The following is a 20,589-nucleotide window of genomic DNA, read 5'->3' as shown; positions in this document are numbered from 1 at the left end:
CAACATCATTCTGTCAGGTTTAACTTGCCCAGTACAAAAGCTATTAATTTAATAAGAATCTTTCCAAATAAACTCTGCATTTTTCTGTAACACTGATCCACATGAATTAAAAATTCTTTACTGAAGAAGATACTATGTTTATTCCACAGCACTGCTTGTACCAAAACAGCTTGCAAAGGTGGAGAGTATTTGGTTTCTTGACTCTAAACACCTGTGTGGGTAGATTCCCACTTGAAAGAGAAGCAGCAGTAAACATTGAAACATGAACTCTTTTACCTTCTGTTGTAGGAAATATTCCACAATAAGGCCCCACAAATCTGTAAAGGAAACCTTCCGTCCACTGATCTCCATTGCATTCAGCTCCTTAAAATAGTATTTCAGTCGTTCTGGGGAAAATGCCCCTGCTTTGCTGCTGGACACAGTACTCTGAGCTCTTCTGATTGCATCTTGAAGGTCTTTCTGTGACCAGTCAGGGTCTTGATACAATGTCGATAAACACCTGAAAATGCTTTTATTAGTGTCATCAGTAATAAAGACCCTTGCGTAAACAATAATTTTAGCTAGTTATAATTACTGCTGCAGCACTTGAGAAGTCTAGCTAAAAGAAGAGTAAAGAATTCATAAATAAAGGATCTCTGAACTCTAAAATGTGCTGAAAACCCTGACACCTACAGGACATCTTCATCCTGATTGCTAACCTCCCTTCCAAGGATGTTCCAGGAAGCCATGCCAGCTATGGTAGCACCCATGAACCAGTTCATAAACATATGTTAACTCCAGAACATAACAACCATGATAGGCTGGCTGATGGCAAGGGTGCAGCATGCAGCAGTAGAGGTCATAGCCTTCATCAGAACACAGGTCTGATTGAAGGAGAAGCTAGTTTGGACCATTGACTATCCATACAAACAGATGCCTACATTTCTTTGGAAGGGTCTCTGAATCAAAAGGGGTGGAAGAATTAGGCACAGAGGGGTTAATTTAACAAACAAAGCTCTGGAAGGAAGGATTACACTGTCAGGTTGCACAACTCCTCTATGAAATTGTTTCACAAAAACAAGGGATGACTTCATCACAAACTCCAAGAACCGAGCAGCTGAAACATTCTAGCCACATCTAATATTTCAGCACATTGCTCCAGTCCACCAAAGGGCAAGACAGTGCTATGCCTCTCTTCAGCCACTTACACCATTTTGGAAGGTGAGGCCATAGAGGCCTGCATGGACATGCTTCCAGTGACTTGCACCACCTCAGTTATCTTCTCAGCAAGAGTAGGAGAATGAGGAAGGCTCTTTTAGTGCTCTGAAGTAATACACAGAAGTTTCATTCGTGTAATACGTGCTAATATTCAATTGTCAGACTTGCACAAGCAGCAGATTCATAAATTTAGCCAGTAGCTGTATGGGTTGGACACGAATCTCTTAGACTGCTCAGGATCACCTCTAAGTTTCTGAATCAACACTGCATGTAGCTTACCAAGTAGAGCCAGAAATCCCACACAGGTATATAGCAGCATCCAGAAGGCCCAGCTGCTGCAGCCCAGCTAGGCTGCCATAGAACGATGTCAGTGCTCTCATCCCACCTCCAGACCCCAGTACCGCTATGACGGGAACCTGCAGACACCAAACTCAGGAGTCACAACCACAGATTTCTGATTGCCAATAAATTACAGAACAAATCCAATTTCAGCCTCATTTGAATAAAAAAATCGAGATAAAAATCTCTACTTTTGTTTACATTTCAATTTCAGGCTTGATTTCAAGCTGAACTTCCTTCTCTATTTTGTAATTGAAATATATTGCTTACTATAAAGCATAGAGGGGTCATCTTAGGGACAGTGGCTTACTGAAATTGTTATGTATATTATCACACATTTACTTTCATACAATACACATATAAGAGGCAATTATTCTTAAAACAGCAGCCAAATACCACCAAGCAAGATATCAGGTTATGGAGATACAAGTATCCTCAAATAAGCAATTAAGAATCTATTCCTGTGGTGTGGGTTTCATTTTAAACATTCTGAAACAGACTTTCCCATCACAATTCCAAGCCCAAGATACAAGAGTTCAAGTAAAGTACATACGTTCTGAAATCTTAACATTTTGTGTTCCACAACACACATATCCCCCTCAAAATTTAAGAAATATAACAACATTTGAGATTCCAGAACTGAAATGTACCAGGGATGTATCTCACATTATACTGAATGAAAACCATGTTTTCTGTTGGTTACAGGCAAGGATTCCTGCACTGCCTAATTATCAGCCAAGCGTAAAGGATGTTACCAATCTCACCACAGCACTGTGCCCAATACCTCATCTTTTGGAGGGGATTCTTTTAAGCCAAGAGTCTTCCTCAGTGCCTCAGAAACTACTTTCTTCCTTTTGTCCAAAAATTCTCTCTCCTCCTTACAGAGATCAAAACCCAGACGTATATCAAGATCCCAAGTGCTGAAATAGAAGTTAAGAAAAAACACCTTGAAATTTTGGAGGATTTGTAATCAGCATGGAAAAGCAATTTTTATGAACACACAGTCTAGGTGCTGATCTGAATTGGATCAAACTCTCAGGTGAAATTTTAGTGTATACACCAGTTATTTTGTACAACAGCTTTTGGAATTAAAAATTAAAATTCTCCATATTGTATTTCTCCTTTAATGTTTAAATTCAAAGCTTCTGTCAAACAGTACTCAGATTAAGCTTCAGGAATTTCACAAAGGAAGAAAAGACTCTCAGTGAAGAAGATTGTATGAGGAGCAACTGAAATCACTGGATCGACATGAACAGTGAAATGAGGGGCAGAGCATTTTAAAACAGAAGTTTCTGAACTCAAGAGGCAGAAGGCAGCAACTGAATACCAATTAACTTCTTACGAGTTTGCAAAACAGGAGTAGGATCTTCAGTTGATGACTGGATACCAAATGACCCTATCAACTTACAAGCCAACTGCTTGGTTTTCCGTAATTTTTCCTTTTTACTCCTTTCTTGCACCCTTTATCTATTTTGTAGTTCAAGCTCTTCACACACAGAGATGTCCTTTCCTATCTGTCAGTACACCACTGCACATATTCTGGGAAATATCTGTGCCTGACAAAACTACTTAATATTTACACCAACAGCTATTTTACATTTAAGTATTAGGAACACAAAATTTGTACAGATCTCAGCAGGATTGACACCAGTCCATTAGACAGTATCTGCAGAGTGAAGAGTCACAGCCTTCAGAAGAAAAATAATCAAAGATATTTTTCTTTAATCTATCCCAAGAGATCAATGGAGTGAACAGACCTTCCCAGAACAGCAAGGAGAGTCACTCAGTTCCTTTACTATGAGAATAAAGGCCTTCCCTGATTTTCAAAGGACTTTGGGGTTCCCACTCACCTCTCTTCAATTTTCAAACTCATATCCAAACTTTTTCCCTGTGAAAAGAGAGAACACATCTTGCAATTGATAGCAATTACACAGGTGGAACTACAAAATGGAGGTTATGACATCAACAGAGTCACCATTTACTATCCAGAACAGCACCTCACCCACAAAACTACATCTCTGGAACACCTTTCCCTTGCACCTATTTCAGACATTTTTACTGGTCTCCGCAGAAAGCAAAAATATACTCAGAGAGCAGTGTGAAAATTATTTCTTCTATAAGTGTCCTGCTTTTTCCCTCCTCTGATATTTTTCTTTCACACCCTGAAAAGGCTTTTTGCTTTGGCAAGTGATGAACTTTATACTTTGTTTTGCAAGACCCAACCATGAAAACATATTTGGAAGAATTTCACTGGGTAATCTCATTACTTCATTCTACACATCCAAGAAAACAGCACTCCTGAGAATCACATGTTGCCTAACTTTCCAGACACCTAAAGGCAATGGAGGAAAAGGTTATCTCATGCATGTTAAAGCAAGAGCAAAATATTGACATTACCTCTCCCAAAGGAACGATTCTATCAACTTTTTCTCCAATAGGAAGGGAATTAACTGGTACAGTCCCCAGTCCCAGAACCGTAGTATGCTTTTCAATATCAGGGTTCATGCCATCCTAACAAAAAACAAAATCTTATTTGAGATTCACAGAAAAAAGTGAAAGTTATGACTTCCATGTGTCAAAACAGCAAGCAATTCTTAATATCACTATAGCTAAATCTTTATGAAAAGTCCAAGGCTTTTCAAGGGCATCCTGCTTTCTGCTTGACAGGTCTTTGCAGGGGTATTTCTTCCATTCAAACAGTTTCTTTGTTGTTTTTGTTGTTTGGGTTGGTTTAGTTTTAGGGGGGTTTTATTTGTTTGTTGTTATTGGGTTTTTTTAATATACCTGTCTGTCACAACCAAAAAACCTTCAAGTACAAAATTTCCCCCACAAATAGTTGTGTTCTGGCAAGCATCAGAAAACTCACAAACAAACTTGTGTTCCGTCTTCAAAGCAAGATTTGGGAAAGATACCAAAAAAGGCAACATTATTAGACATACATAAAAAACACCACAAAATAGGAAATAAGATATCTCCTCAGGGACATGTGGTAGCATGTAATTTTAAAAAATCTTCAAAAGCAGAGCAAATTAAAGTTTGCCAGGAAATATCTGAGTTTTCTGTCATGTAGCAAGTGGCAAGATCTCTTAATATAGAGCTGTGTGCAGACTCCTAAATGTAAAGAGGCATACTGAAAACCCCTCCTATCAGAGGGTCACACTCAAGCCTACAGAGCCTCCAGATGTGGTGGAGCCCCCATACAAAACACAGGGCTCAGTCCTCGGGAGGACACTGCACCTTAGAGAAAAAATGGGCTGTCACCCTTCTCACACCACAAACTGAAGTCAAACCACGAACTACCCACCGGTGTCTTCAGACCAATAACTGCTGTCCTGAGTCCAATGTCCCTCTAAGCTCACTCTCCTCCTCCTAACTTGCATAACATGCATTTAGGTGCAGGGCAAGCAACATTACCACGTTCTTGGCACTCTCCTACATCTGATAAGAGAGAAAAGGTCAGACTGAAGACTTCTGTGCTCTATGCCACCTGTTGAAGGAGTATGTTCTCCTAGTTACCAGGGTGGTTTGGCTGAGGTTCACCACATGGGGCAATCCCCATGGTTGACTTCTACAGTGTTTTTGCTTGCCTGGCTCTGAGTTTTTCACCACTCAAGTCCAGGTCTCTCTCTTTTGCTGCCTAAAAATTCAAAGCTTCTGTCAAACAGTACTCAGATTAAGCTTCAGGAATTTCACAAAGGAAGAAAAGACTCTCAGTGAAGAAGATTGTATGAGGAGCAACTGAAATCACTGGATCGACATGAACAGTGAAATGAGGGGCAGAGCATTTTGCTGCCTAATGAACCCCCTGGCAAAGCTATTCTTCCATATCCTTCTTTGTGTCCTCTTCTCCACAGTTCCCTCTAGAGTAGTCAAGATCACCATGTGCAATCATGTTACCCAACTGTTGTGGGGATAAAAAATGTCATAGAATAAAGAGTTTCCTTGCTCTCATTTTTGGAGAATGAATATTCAGTCACTACACGGGTACCTGGAGAAACTGCTAAGAAACAGACAAAGCTAAATAAACCTCTGCAAGTGGCAACTGATCTACAAGTTTCTAATAGAAAAGACTTCCTCTAGAGTGTCTAAAAAGATGAAAGTTGTCTTCATGTAGCAAGCATGTGCAGAGTCAGATTTTTTTAATCCCTGAGTTTGAACAGGTGTTAAAATTTTGGGGAGGGCATACTCTTAAGGTAATTTCACCTCCTTACACAATGTCAAAGATCCAATGCACAGTCTGACATTTTTAAAACAAACAAACGAAAAATAGTAGCGTGTAAAAAACAATGAGAGAGAAAAACTTATCTCTCTGTAAACTTTGTGGAATCAGCATGGATGCTTACCTGTAGGACAGATAGGGTTTGCTCCAGCTCCACTTGCAGTTCTGGACACATTTCTTTATCCACATGAAAGACAAAGGAGGTTCCATAATCCTTCTCATTGTCTGGTGTCCAAGGAATAGACAACTGCTTTTGATATGCCCCTGGGACAGACACCTTGACCTCACAGCATCCTGCACATTACAAAAAGATGTTTAGGAGCCATTTTTTGAAAATCACATACTTATTAAGTGTAGCTGAGACTATGAAAACACAAGCAAAAACTTTATTGTGTGGTACCCAGTAGAAAATACCTAATATTATTAATTATTGAAAAGTAAAAGCAAAATTACTTTAAAAGTCAATATTGCAGTCAGTAAGTTAAAATGCACTGTATAGACAGATAATCAAGTCTCCCCTCTCTCTCAAGGAACAAACATGTTGAAGAGTAGTGCTGACTTAAACTCTCCAAGCAGCCCTACCTTGCTGTTTCTCTTTTGTGTTTTCCTCTTTGTTGACAGTGCCTTGCAGTGTCAAGCAAGGATGAACCTGTGAAAAAAAGAAACCAGCTCTGGTTATACAATTTTTAGTTCACTTCTTTGTTGAAATTTAATTCATCTGCTATATTAGTTGTAGGTTTACAGCTGCAAGCTGTTCAAAAAAACATTAAGCATTGTTTTGTTATTTCAAATAAAGACCGAGTTTTGTTTCAGTAGGACAGGATTATTTGCTCTTGTTCCAAAATAAAAACCATACTTTCTGTTCAGGTACTGGGGTTTTTTTATACAGGCAGTACTTCATAGTTACAAGTTACCACCTGGGGTTTTTCTGGCTTTTTAATTTTTAATGTATGCATGAGTTCCTATTCAGAATCTGTTCAGATCCAAGGAAGTACTTCATAAATTTCTGTCCCACCTTGTCTATGTCCTCATGAAATTTAGTCTCTTACACCATTGAGCCATCAGCTTACCCTCTAGGACAGTAGATGAGATATTTAATGGGCCACAATTCCCCTAAAAGATAAGAAACTACTCCACTGCTTGAATATAAGACTGATTTGCTAAGGGAAATTGGAACACAAAAGCTTCCTTCCTATGAAATAGTTTTCAGAACTGTGTTGTTAAAGGCCACCAATTTTTCAGGAGAAAAAAAAGTTGAAACTCTACATTTCAACCATTATCCTTTTCTTCTTACAAAAAAACATTACTCCAGTCCCTTTTCTTTCAAGGGAGAAAAGAGGCCATAACACCTGTATTTTTAATGTATAACACACTGATTTTCTTAGACTGATTAATAGAAAAGAACAGGGAGTAATCCCCTACTTAATAATGGCATTGATAAAAGCTTAGAAATAATATGTGTTAAAACAAGAAGAGGGACTCTGCCTGGCCAGGGTCTAAGCTAGAAAACACAGTACAATCTTCAAGACTCACTTGTCTCCTAAAGACATTTTTTACAATTTTTATAGCAGCCTTACTGGGAAAAAACAAACAAACAAACAAAAACCTCAAAAAAAAAACCCTCCACCTTTCTGTAAGTTGGTATCAAGTTTAAAAACGAAGGAAGATTTTTATACCAACAAATTTTAAAAAAGAGAGAGGCAGATCCTGGAGAGAATACGAGCTATTTGGAAGCAGGATTGTCCTTTTCCTCTTGCTACCAAAAACTTATCTTCAGGAGTAAATCACAACACACATGATTCTGGCTTCCATGTACTCACCACAAGGACTCCGTTGGTCAGTACCTCTGTAGGGGCATCTGAGCTGTGAAAGCAAGAGATTTATTGTAAGTGATGACTGGTTATAATTTTGCTTCATCCTACTTCACAGACTAATTGGCTGAATAAGCAGTGGGGTGAAAAGGTCCTCAGTGTGGGAGATCCAGACAATCACCAAGTATATTTCCCTTCACAAAATAATGGGGGCTGGGAAAAACTGAAGAAAAAGATTGATCTGCAAATATAAGCATGTGCTGTAAGATCTTCCTATCTCAGTTATTTTGATAACCTAGAGAAAAACTGAACTTAGATAGACTATCAGATTGATAAAGTATTCATTTGTGTATTTTGCAAGGTCAACTGAAAACTTTCCCCTCCTGAATAACTAATCCATAAAGTGTTCACTTACTTCCCATGAAGTCCAGCAAAATTTTATTTCTTTTTTGGTACCCCAAAAATTTTGGCATCTGGAGCATTAAGGATACTTTTGGTCAGCCATTAGTGAATCAACTCAAACACCACAGAGAACTATAAAGCATTAGCCTTTTTATGGGCTGTCCCTGCACAGAAAATGCAACTGACAACATATCTGCAGAGCACAAGTTCATTCAGCTCTTCAGGTAAGACTCACCATTTCTCCAAGTAAAACTCTACATCCAGCTCTTCATTAGCCTTTGAAAATAAAAGTCGGACATTGGTGACCCTCGATCCTGAATATATGAGACATTTTTCCAAGAGATTAAGCTTTTCTCCTGTTACATAGTTATAGTAACTTCCTGTTAAAATAACTGGGTTTGTCCCTTTTATAAAAGCTCCAGCTAAAATTTGAAATGGTTAAATTTAGCCTTTTGTTTTTGTTATTTAAACACCCCTCTCCCTCTGGACATGTCCTATATGACCAGACACACCTATATTTGAAGACACAAGCACACAGAAGTGAGAGTTTGCTCTCAGATCCATTACTCTGCTAATGAGAGAAAAAATCCTCCTCTGGCTCAAGAACCACTGCAGCACCATCTCTGCAAACAGCTTCTGCGTGAAGCTTTGGGCTTCCTCCCATTTCCTATTTCAGCAGCTTGCACTCTTAGCTCCTTGCTGTCTTTGTCCTCTACAGACTTTGTTCCAGCCAAAGTCTTTTCTCCTCCCATAGCATACAGCAAATATTTGATATCAGACCTAACACAGCTTTTAAAATAACAAAGTAGAAGCCAATGTGGGTTATTTTCTTCATTGAAGTTGAAATTTTCACTCCCTTAACTACAGATCAAGATGACTTAAGCATTCAGCAAATGGACAGAGTTAGTGGGAACAAGGGAGTTACTAAGCCTCTTTCCATGATCATAGATCATTTAGAGTGCCTGTAGCACTGCCCAACACCTCCCTGTGAACTGCACCCCAGTTAGTCTGCTTCTGACCACACCAACAGTGCTCAACCCCAGTTTCTCAAGAAAACACATCATTAGCTCACCTTTAACCCAGACCTATTGTAGCACTGTGTTTGTGGCATTACAAAATAGATCGGTCTGGTGATGTGGCTTTATCCATGTAAAACAGGCTGTCTTCTAAGTCCATAAACAGGTGCACAGGCTTGAGAGCAGCTGATACACACCAGTGTCATCCACATGAAGCAGAGGTTAAATGTACTAAACATAATCCAGACGAAAAAAGCTTCTCTCAGGCTTTTGACTTATTAGATATAGTGGTAACCTTTGCAGCAATAAACTTGGTTTTTGCAAACTGATGATGACAAACTAATAAGGCAGTACCCACAATGATTATGGACTGCAAATGCCTTTCATTTTAAAACCAGCTTATGTTCCTCTAAGTCTCATGAAAAACTAATCCCATTTAAAGATGTTTTAACATTTCTGAAAGACAGCAGTAATCCCAAATTTTATTTAGCTGGAGCATCCCAAAGACTGTGGAAAACACACACAAAGTTACTAAAGAACTTGGAAACACCTCAATTGACAGTAAAACAATATGTGCTGTCATCAGTCGTTGATTCATTTTTCCCTTCTGTCTTCTCCAACACAGGTAAATCAAACAGCAGGCACTGCCAGATTTGTGCAGTGATGAGCTGCAGCCACTCCCAGCTGAGCCAGGGACTCACCTCGGGGTTCAACCTGAAGGTACGCAGCAGGGGCTGACCCAGCTTCATACCCCCCACGTCAAAGACGATAGAGGTGAGCTCATCACTCACAAGGACATCCTTATCATAGAGGGTCAACTCCAGAATGTTCTAAAAGCAAACAGAAACAAGAAGCCTAAGAGGAAGGGGCAGACACACTGACAAACCTGGGTAGCTATATACAATAGACAGTTTGTGCATTAATCAACACGCTTCCCTTTCCCAGTCCTGAGGAAAATCAAGTACTCTCAGCAGGGCTTACAGCATAGTTAAGCAAAAAATGCTCGTAGTTGACACCATTTAGCCAACGTATTTTCTCAGCTTCCCAGCTAGAGGGAGGCCCCAGCTGAACACGTGGCAGTATTCTCCACAAGCTCCACTCACAGATTCGCCTGAGGAAGCAATAGCAATTTCCACTCTTTCAGGATGACTCAGTCCAGGATGTTATAGGGACCAATTGCTTCCTGCTCAGCACTGTCTCAGAGCTGGTAAATTCAAGAGAAACTGAAATATACACAATGAGAGCATATGGCACCCAAATAAAGAGTCTTGCAGCAACTAGTTCTCAAGGAGACAAGACTGAACTTAGAATTGTGCTGGCAGTCTCCAGCAGTAACCAGGCTGAGGTCTCATGAGCCTGGAGGGAAAGAAAACGATCCCACACTCTGATGTTTAGCTTTCAATTTTCTTACCAGTCAAGTCAGCTACCATTCCACATTTGTCACCAACCAAAATGGTGACAAATGGTACTGGAGTACACCAAGTGTACTCCAGTGAGGGGGATATTTTCTTGTTAATAGACACCTTATTCCAAAGCCTGGGATGTTATTCAAAGCCATAGTGCCCCACTAAAACTGATCTCTTAAAGTACAGTTTCCTCCCCCCTACCATTAGTGTCTACTTTTAGAATGAATGATGACAATCATTAAAAATCCTGTATTAGGTCCTACACAGATAGTAGCTGTACAGTCTCTATCCAAGAGTTTGAATTCGGTTTTCTCAATCATAGGAACTGATGGCAAAACTTGACTGAATGAACAAAGTGGCAGTGAGTAGAAAATTAGCTCCTGTGAAAGAAGCAGCAAACATGAAATAGAAACTTGCTTAATCAAGGAATTTCCTTGAACTCCACCAGGTAGTGCCATAACTTCCCTTTCCTGAGTTGCATCACAAGGACGTTTATGGAAAATTCCAGCTGCAATTTACATGAGAGTGCAGTTAACCACAGCAGTTTGTATCACTGGACATGCACAGTACAGCTTTTTGTACACTGAAGACAACTGACACCTTACAAGCAACACTAGTTTTGAGGGTAATAAAGAAGCCTTGGTTTTGAATGAAGTATCAAAAGGAAGCCAGTACAAAAACACAAGTAGTCCAGCCGGCTCCACAAAGTGCCCTTACCTTGACAGCACTATGGATCCTATACTGGAAAGTTTCATTCCATTCTGGGTTCTCAGAGTTGTCAACAACCTGAGTTCGGGAGACTCTGGGAGATGCAGTGGGCAGCTTTAGTTCCACATAGCAGTCTGCCTTGGACACTAGAGCAGAGAGTGAGAGACAGGCACCAGAAAAACTTCATTCAAACATACTCTTTCCCTCATTTTCTAGATCTCATTGAATCATAAAAAAGTGCAAATTTAAGGCTGGACTTCTAAAGCAAAATAATGAAGTAAATGTCTTTAAACAGAAGCAAATTGAGTATTAGGTGCCTATATTTCTTTTTTCTGGTTCATCCAAGTCATAAAGCCCTTAATAAAAAAGGATACTATTTAAAATGAGGAAGATCAACTTTAAAAAAAAAGATCACTGCTGATACCAGGCCTATTGCTTCTTGTCCTATCACTGGGCACCACTGAAGGAGCCTAAGCCTACTAAAGTCCAACTTGACAACATCCACCACTCCTATACCCTTGGTTTATTCTGGCCAGGAGCCGGGCTGACTGTTTCCATTCCCTGAAAATAAATGGTTGTCCCAGAGTCCTTCTTTCTTCCATTTAGGGCCCCTTCAACAAAGCAAGTATGGGGACCATTCTTCACTCCAGCTGAACAGACAGGACATAGAAAAGAACCCTTCACAGCATAATTCTGGCCCTCAGCCTCTCAGGAGGGTTTTCTGCTCCCTGAACAGCTATTTGGCATTCCAAGTAGTTTGATATTGGATGCCAGATATACACTTAAGGCAGACTACCTTACTCGATTTAATCTGAAGTAATTTAATATAAATGACTTTCAAAGATCCAAATGCCTCAGACAGCCCTGAGATCTTTACACAGGTGTGTAACTGGAAGGGAATATATACCATACTATCAAAACCAGGAGGAGATAAAAAGTTGATCAGTCAACCACCTACTTCCTTTGGAGTCTGCAATGGCAAACAAATAGCAGGTACATGAAATAAAGCACTGCTACAACTGAGAAAATAAACATTTGAAAGCTGGAATTAAAGATTTCTACTTCCAGGTTCAGGAAGACTGTTCAGCAAGAGTCAGGGTGAAACTTGCCATAACCAGAAGGCTGAATCCAGAGAAAGGGATACAGAATGGGCCACAGTAGAACAGGTAAAGGAGCAGGGAAGCAAAACACTACCAGGACTTACTTGATTTTGTTCTGCAACTGCTTAATCTGCAGACTGGCCTCACATAAAGTTTTAAAATATATATAAAATAATATAATATAATATATTCTTTATGTTATAGATATAATGCTTTACATGAGAAGCTTTTGTTGAGACATAAAGGCAGTGCAATGTGCATAGGGAAGAGGCTTCCCGCAATGCTCTCTGTGCTAGAGGTATGCATCGAGGAACCAACATGTTCTCATAATACCTTGAGTAAATACTTACACACATCTGTACCCTTGATGTTTCTGGCTCGGAGGACTTTTACTGTTAGGTTGTAGGAAGGGTGCTTTTCCCACTGAAAAGAGAGAAACAAGCTCAGCATTTAGCTCAACTGCAATGCCTGTTCTGCAACTACACTAGTATTAGACCAGAGAAACGGATCAGAACCAGCCAGCCCAAAATAAGATATTAATGAATCAATTTGGGAACACATGTGACACTTTCAGTGTCCTGGAGGACAACTAAAGGAGCCTAGAAGGAAACTCAATTCCCTTTCAGCAATGCAATGAGGGATGTATTACAGTAACTCCTCATGGACTTCAGAAAACAAGGTCCTTATTTAGGAATTCCTCTAATTATAGATCAGTTTTTAATTGCTTTGTTAGTATATTCTTGGTGAGTGAAAGTTGCTCAAATACATTCACGACAGCTAGTTTAAGAGTACTGGCCAAGGGCACAGTAATGCTTGAGTAAAAGCAGACATGGCAAGATTCTTAACAGCAGGGTCTGAAGTCATAGAAGGCATACGCTGTTTACAATGAGAAAAAAAACCCAAAACAAAACAGTTTCTTGCCAAAACACTTTATGGCAGTTTGAGTAAGAAACGACAAAACTTAAATCCATTTTCATTCTGGACTGTTACTGGTATCAGCACTCTAAATATGCATGTCACTTTACCAGCATAGATAAAAATGTAATCCTTACTCCTGAAAGCTTCTGGGAGATTATTTTTGGAAAGTAGTATTAGTATCTACATGCCAGGACTTGAAGTGGAAAAAAAAAGTCTGACTGGATCCTAGAATATCATGAAGGAGAAGTGGGGGGAGGGCAGGGGGCAAAAGAGAACAGCTTGAGGTGATTTAGTACAGAGACTGCACAGACGTAATTGTATAAGGCTCAGGAACAGAATGGGATTCTGCCTCATCTTCATCAGTTATGACACAATCCTGGCCAGTTAAGAACTTTTCCTATTCTTAAATCACATTTTCAAAATGCTTTGCACGAATGGTCATTACTTCACATTCATAATTTCAACATGGCTGGCTTGAGACCAAAATTTAATTTTAGATACGCTAAGTATTCACTTACAATTAAATTCAACAGATCTTCACTTACAACAAAATACTGCAGATTGAAAAATGAGGCACTGGAAGAGGTTGCCCAGAGAAGCTGTGAATGTCCCATTCCTGGAAGTGTTCAAGGCCAGGCTGGATGGAGCTCTGAGAAACCTGGTCTAGTGGAAGGTGTCCCTGCCCGTGACAAGGGGGTTGGAACCAAATGACGTCCGAGGTCCCGTCCAACCCAAACCATTATTTAATTCTATTATTCTTGAAATATTATATAAAAAATGTAGGCACTGTATATCACTAACTGGGATCTCACAGAAACCAGTGAATCCTGAATTTTTAAACTCTTCTTGAATATTCCTTACCTGATAAATGCAATTATACTATGTTTCTTAAGCAGTCACATCCTTGGTGAGTTTTCCTTATTTTTCATCTCTTGGAGATACTTTCCAGCTTTTGCAAAACAGGCTTTGAACAACACGATAAAACCAAGGCATACATAGTATACTGAACATTTTTGTATTAAGCAAGCACCATTCACCCTGACCAACAAGCAAAGAGCAAAAACTACATGAGTCACCTAAGATAACTCACACGCAGATACCAATTAAATTTGTGCAAATAAAATCCAGTTATTACTAATCTTAAGGGCCACTTACTTGCAGAATTGACATATTGAAGATGCTCATTCCTTTATTTCTGTGAACAAGACATGCCTTCACATCGAATTTCACCATGAGTTCCACCCTTCAGATGCTAGTTTTTCCTCTTTAAACCTTTCCTAATCACCTTTCTTTTATTTGATCCCTGACACTAGTTTCTCAGGCAAAGGCTAACCACCTTTCCACTTCATCAAGTGGATTACAGAGTGAATGGATTACAGAGAGAAATTCAAGATTGCGTATGTTATTCTCACCAGCTTCCTAAAGTTGCTGCAACTCTTCAATTTGTTGAGACATGAAGCTACTTAATCACACCCCCATGGCTGTGAAAGCAATCCTCACTCACATAGCCTTGCTATCACCTGGAAATCAGACACTATCAGCAGAGGGAGCACAGAGCACCATGAAGATAGCCTATCCCTCTTTTATTGCACACCATCTGTCAAAAATGTACTTACATGCTCAAAAAAAAAAAAAGTCCTTTCCAAATGTCTCTAACACCTTTGATTTGCAGCCAGTCATTACACAGATGAGGATACATTTTCCACACCCAGATCATAATTTAAGGGCATATAACTCCACAGAAATTCCACTGTGCTCCCAAGCCTGTGCAATCGGTTATGCCAGAACCTTCTCTTACACCGTTTGCACTTTCAGCAAAGGCACAGCAAGGTCACAGCATGTTGCCAGGTGAGCCTGCAGAGTAATGAAGCATGGGAGTATCAGATATGCTCTATCTGAATGATCAGGGAAAAGGCAGGCAAGAAATGTGTATGGGAAGTGGGCAAGGAATAATGATGACAGCTCTGCCTGTACCAGCATACAAGACAGCACACCAATGTATGTGACTGATGCAAGCAACTAACTTCTGCCTTGCATTTTAATTATTTTTCAGAATCACTGCTTTTCCAGAGCTCAGGAGTGCATCTAAAGCAAAAAAAGAAAAGCCCCCTTTAAATTCTAAAATGAGGGTGACAAGGCTGAATTTTCACATACTTAATTTAGCAAACAGCTGTCTGTACCTTTCATCTAAACTGAAGATGCTGATGCAGCAGGAAGCGACGGTAAAACAACTCTTTCCAGCTACAGGACCAAGTAGTCTTTACTTTCATATAGTCCAGGATACCTGCCTTTATACAGTGGCATGTAAGCGCTGGGATCCACTCCACAGCTCTCAGTGCATGCAGAGGACTCACCATAGGCCTGCCAGACTCATTACAAAAAAGTTGTCAAAGCAAATAAAAACATAACTTCTAAGACATATTTCGTGTTCACAGCTACTGGGAAAATCAGGTAGTTCAAAGAAATGTCCATTTTACCAGTGGAGCACTTTCTCCCCATCTTGTTCCTGCTCCCAAAGAAACACTGCTGCCCATCCTTGTGGCCAAAGCATCACAAGTTTGTCTTTAAACCCCAAAGAAAACCCCTGACTTTCCTAGGCACCCCTTACACTGTCCCTCCTCCCTCAGGAGTATGCATCTGCAATCATGAAAGAAGCCTAAGAACCATAGTCTTCTAGCAGGCAGGATTTACAGTTAGCCAGGAGATGAGCAGTGCCAGCAGCTAAGTAACACAACAGCAGTGGCAAACACCAGGCTCACTCTCAGTTTATTGTCATCTGCCTTTAGAAGCGAAACTGAGGCTAAACTGTAGAAAACTAGAGATCTGATCATGTTAAATTCACCTACAAAGCCAAAAGGCTGATCTGCTGCCCCACCCCTTGCTCAATTACTATCAGTTAGTCAATACAAAAATCTCTCCCTACAGCCAGCAAAATTTTTATAAGTTAATTATTTATTTAAATAGTGAGCACTTGAGGAAAAATATATCCAGTGGTTTACAGGTTAATGGAGGCTAGCACGAGTCTCTTCTAACCTGATCTCCCAAGTACTAAACAATAATATTAAAAAGTGAAAAAGATTATTTTTATCGCACAGCAAGCAGAAGTGCAGAAAGGTATACAACCAGCAAGTTGTCTTGTGACAACTAATGGTCACCTCTGTTTTAAGTATTATATTGAGGGGTTAGCATGATAGGACACAACAAGGGTGATCAGCTTATAGATCGAATCTCCAGCCAAAGGCTCCTTCACAAACATTTAGCTTAAGACAAAATTGAGGTTATTGGCCCAATCATCTTATACAATGAAACGGTTTCACTCCAGGGACAAACACGTCAAAACCACTTTATCTGTTGTGGTTGCACTGCATTATGAATGGGAGCTGAAGCCATCATTAGTCTTTGTCTACTTGAGATCATTAATCTCTGTAGGACAAGATAGAAAAGAGAAAAGAAGGCAACTGTAATCAAGGATATTTTGCAAGAAAACACATAAGCATGATTTTGTCTCTACTGATGGAAAGTGCAGTATTCTGTTCTCTCCCCCCAAAAAAGTACTTGGCATTAGCGTCATTCTGCTCCCCAAAACCTAACGAAACACAGACTGGCTCTGGATTTCCTCACGCAGACCCTAAATTTCATAAAAGCCTGAAATCTCTATTAACATTATCATTAAGGGAAAAGTCCGGATAACAATAAATATTTTCATTCCTGCGCAATGCAGGACTGGTTTTCCCCACGTGCAGCAACAGGAAGGCACTCCCGAGCACATCAGCTAAGGAATGGCATCTCAAAGACAGCACCGCGAATTGCCTTACCCGCCAATGATAGAACCCAGTCTCTTTCCTCTCCTTCCTTTGGAAAAGCACCGCCGCCAGGAAAGGCAGCACTCGGGGTGGAAATGGGCCCCGCAGCACCTCATGGAACATGGGAGAAACGTCCTGCCGTCTCTGCAGAAAATCTGACAGGGAAACCCAGAGAACAAGGAGAGTCCCGGGACGCCCGGCTGCGAAGCGCTGTTTGCCACAGGCTCATCTGAAGTTTTGCGCAGGACTGGGCTGCGCTCCAGCTGTGAGGAGCGGAGGTGTGGCCCACACTTGCCAAACAAGCCAGCTCAAAACCTCGCTGGCAGGTTTTTCCAATATTGCTACAAGATAAGGGCAGCGAAGCAGCGCCAAACTGGGAAGCCCTGGGCAGGAGGAAGCAGTGCTTTGTGATCCAGCCGTGACATCAAAATCCCCAGTCCAGATTTTCTTGGAGAGTTCCAGCAACCTGATGTACAACTATGGCCATTTTAAACCCTTTCCAGAGCTTCAGCACAATCTACCAATATTTTTAAATAGAAAGAATCTGGCTTGAAGTAAAATCAAATTTGTCACTGACTGCAGCTGTTCAGAGTTTCAGGGAGGCCACAGCAGCAACACCACAGTTTGGTCTGCCACAAGATGCCTCAGGGAATATGAATTCCCCACTGTATCTCCCCTCTCTCTATGAGTGGCCTGCGTAAGTCTCCCATTTTTCCTCGTTTACATGTAGTACAGTCTTGATTTTTCCACCAAAGGTTCTCAAAATATTGTACAAGAGACAGAACAGATTTTTTTAGGGGTCTATCATGCCTTAAAAAATAATTAAGTAGTGAAGGAAATAGTTTACTAGAAGTGATTAGCTTATTAGCAGCTGCTGACAGTTGTCCTGCTGGAGCCTTTTATCAAAGAGCCAAAATTTATGAACTGAAATTGCAGACCAAGTACCAAACTTTAGTGTTACAACAATTAAAGTGGCAGAAAATGTATGAAAGCCAGTAATGCAGCATGTCATTAGCTCCATGCAAACATGAGAATGTGACACATTCTCAGCAAGGTCCCATTCCTTAATCATTTCCTGTCATTAGTGTCAGTCACCAGACTAGAATTTAAGAAAATTAATAAAAGTATAAGCTTGGACATTTCAAACACAAACAAGTCAGCACTAGGTGGTGAATTCACAAAACGAAGAGTCAACATGGACAAAATGCAAACATAATGCCATTGTGAAACAGCCACCCACTGCCATGAAGCTCTCGTGTCCTACTAAATGGTGCAGCAGACCACTGGGCTGAAAAAGCAATTTCTTTGCTTTTCTACTTACCACTACACTAAAAGTGAAGGACTGCAGCACGCCTCCTATGAAGAAAGGCTGAGGGAGCTGGGACTGTTCACGCTGGGTAAGAGACGCCTCCAGGGAAACCTCACAGCAGCCTTCCACTAAAGTGGGCTTTTAAAGAGGGAGAGTGACTTTTTACACTAGCGGATAGTGATAGGACAAGGGGGGATGGTTTTAAAGAGAGTAGACTTAGATTAGCTGTCAGGAAAAAATTCTTTACTTAGGGCATGGTGAGGCACCAGAACAGGCTGCCTAGAACAGTTGTGGAAGCCTCATCTCTAGAAGTGATCAATGCCAGGTTGGGGCCCTGAGAACCTGATGCAGTGGGTGGCATCCCTGCCCATCGCAGGGGGCTTAAATCCAGAATATCTTCAGGGTTCTTTTCAACCCAAACCACTCTATGACTATCATGTTAGGCTTTATTTATCTTCCAAAAAAATGCAGAACCAGAAGTGTTCTTTTTTTTACATTTAATCTAACACAGTTTGACTATAAATTACAAGGAAAATCTAGGTGGCCTCACAGTACAGTGAGAGCATGGAGAAATCACATTTATTCTAGTTTGTTACAGGCAGTGTATTAAGCCTCTGTTTTGTCTTGAGTGCCCAATTGCATATAAATTAAGCTTACCGGCCTTCTAACGCTCTCTCCTCTTCCAATGAAATCTCACTCAGCACAGGGATCTCATGTTTACAGAATTTCTCTCAAATTTCTCAAGAAAAACTGAAAGCTTTTTAGAACATATGCTTACGAATTGTTTCAGTCAACAACAGATCACCCATGAGCGGTGTTTTTGTGCAGTTTTAGCCATCTACAGACACTGTTGTCAGCAAACTTAATACCCAAAGAAAAACTACTTGGTTTTGTTATCTCCCAGCAGACTAAGAAAACAAGCAAGCAAAATGGTACCAAAAGATGAAGAAAGCCTCCCACCGGGTAATTCTACTTCTGCTTGTATTAGCATGCCCACAGGGGTCAAGGTAGATGTGTATCTACAGTGCGGTTTGGTGTTTTTGTCAGAAAGCATGAAATGCCATCATCAACTATACTATGTATTATTTAAAATGTGTGCAGATATGACAAGGGACCCCTTTTTGTCCCATTAGCAGCACTAAGAGGAGAGCTGAAATGCAGTATGTAACTAGAAGAGATGAAAATTTGAATGGATGTAATCAAGGATAGGATTTGATTTGGGTTTGGGTTTTTTTTGAGTTTTCTCCAGAAATACCAATATACTTAGTTGTTCAATTTACTCATCAGTGACTTGGATGAAGGGGCAGAGGCCTCCTCAGCAAGTTTGCTGATGACACCAAGCTGGGCGGAGTGGCTGAGATTTCAGAGTACTGTGTTGCCCTTCAGAAGGACCTCGACAGGTTGGAGAGATGGGCAGGGAAGAACTGTCTGAAATCCAACAAAGGCAAATGCAGGGTCCTGCACCTGGGGAAGAACAACCCCAGGCACCAGCACAGGCTGAGGGCCGACCTGCTGGAGAGCAGCTCTGCCAGGAGAGACCTGCAGGTCCTGGTGGACAACAAGCTGTCCCTGAGCCAGCAGTGTCCATGTGGCCAAGAAGGCCAATGGTGTCCTGGGGTGCATTAGGAAGAGCATTGCCAGCAGGTCCAGGGAGATGATTCTGCTCTACTCAGCCCTGGTGAGGAGGCCACATCTGGAGTGCTGTGTCCCATTCTGGGCTCCTCAGTACAAGAGAGACTGGAGCAGGTCCAGTGGAGGGCTATGAAGTTTATGACGGGACTGGAACATCTCTCTTAACAAAAAAGACTGAGAGAGCTGGGCCTGTTCAGCCTTGAAAAGAGACAACTGAGAGGGGACCTCATCAATGCATTTAAGTATCTGAAGGGAGGGTGGCAGAGGATGGAGTCAGGCTCTGCTTGGTGGTGCCAAGCAATAGGACAAAGGACAGAAACTGATGCACAGGAAGTTCCACCTGAAAATGAAGAACTTCCTTACTGCGCAGGTGGCCATGCACTGGAACAGGTTGCCCAGAGAGGTTGTGGAACCTCCCTCACTGGAGATATTCAAGAAGGATCTGGAAGCAATCCTGTGCCACGTGCTCCAGGATGACCCTGCCTGAGCAGGGAGCTTGCACCAAACGACCCACTGTGGTTCCTCCCAACCTGACCCATTCTGTGATTCTGTGAACATGAAGACAAAAGACTTCCTCTGTGCTGGTACTTCCCACATCTATAGAATGGGAAAACTGAGGATCTATATTCTACTTCCAACACCAGACTACTCTATGAGCTACAGCCCAAGCAACTGCAAACCTGTGAATCTAAACATTTCCTGATTTGGTCACACAGAGTTTAACATTCC

At 40.9% G+C, this 20,589-nt stretch overlaps 1 protein-coding gene across 3 annotated transcripts in view; it reads right to left on the bottom strand.

Annotated features, from left to right (window-relative positions):
• PLA2G4F (phospholipase A2 group IVF) overlaps positions 1-19,677 on the bottom strand; it is a 29,772-nt gene extending 10,095 nt beyond the window's left edge. For 2 of the 3 annotated variants that reach the window (XM_010414057.4, XM_019285441.3), the window contains exons 1-13: positions 16,932-19,677; positions 12,549-12,621; positions 11,108-11,244; positions 9,686-9,814; positions 8,204-8,244; positions 7,576-7,618; positions 6,338-6,404; positions 5,880-6,049; positions 3,934-4,047; positions 3,387-3,424; positions 2,321-2,456; positions 1,477-1,613; positions 277-499 (exon numbers count right to left, since the gene is read on the bottom strand). In XM_010414057.4, coding sequence (XP_010412359.4) covers positions 277-499; positions 1,477-1,613; positions 2,321-2,456; positions 3,387-3,424; positions 3,934-4,047; positions 5,880-6,049; positions 6,338-6,404; positions 7,576-7,618; positions 8,204-8,244; positions 9,686-9,814; positions 11,108-11,244; positions 12,549-12,621; positions 16,932-17,042 — 1,419 coding nt within the window. In that variant the 5' untranslated portion in view covers positions 17,043-19,677. Of the gene's footprint in view, positions 1-276; positions 500-1,476; positions 1,614-2,320; positions 2,457-3,386; positions 3,425-3,933; positions 4,048-5,879; positions 6,050-6,337; positions 6,405-7,575; positions 7,619-8,203; positions 8,245-9,040; positions 9,212-9,685; positions 9,815-11,107; positions 11,245-12,548; positions 12,622-16,931 lie in introns of those variants that run through there. The other variant, XM_020583907.2, reaches the window with a different exon arrangement.
• Between the last annotated feature and the right edge of the window lie 912 nt (positions 19,678-20,589).

Source organism: Corvus cornix, chromosome 5 (assembly GCF_000738735.6).
Source record: "Corvus cornix cornix isolate S_Up_H32 chromosome 5, ASM73873v5, whole genome shotgun sequence".
NCBI lineage: Eukaryota > Metazoa > Chordata > Aves > Passeriformes > Corvidae > Corvus > Corvus cornix.
Note: the sequence above shows the minus strand (reverse complement) of the source record. Positions and strands in the feature narration are given on the sequence as shown.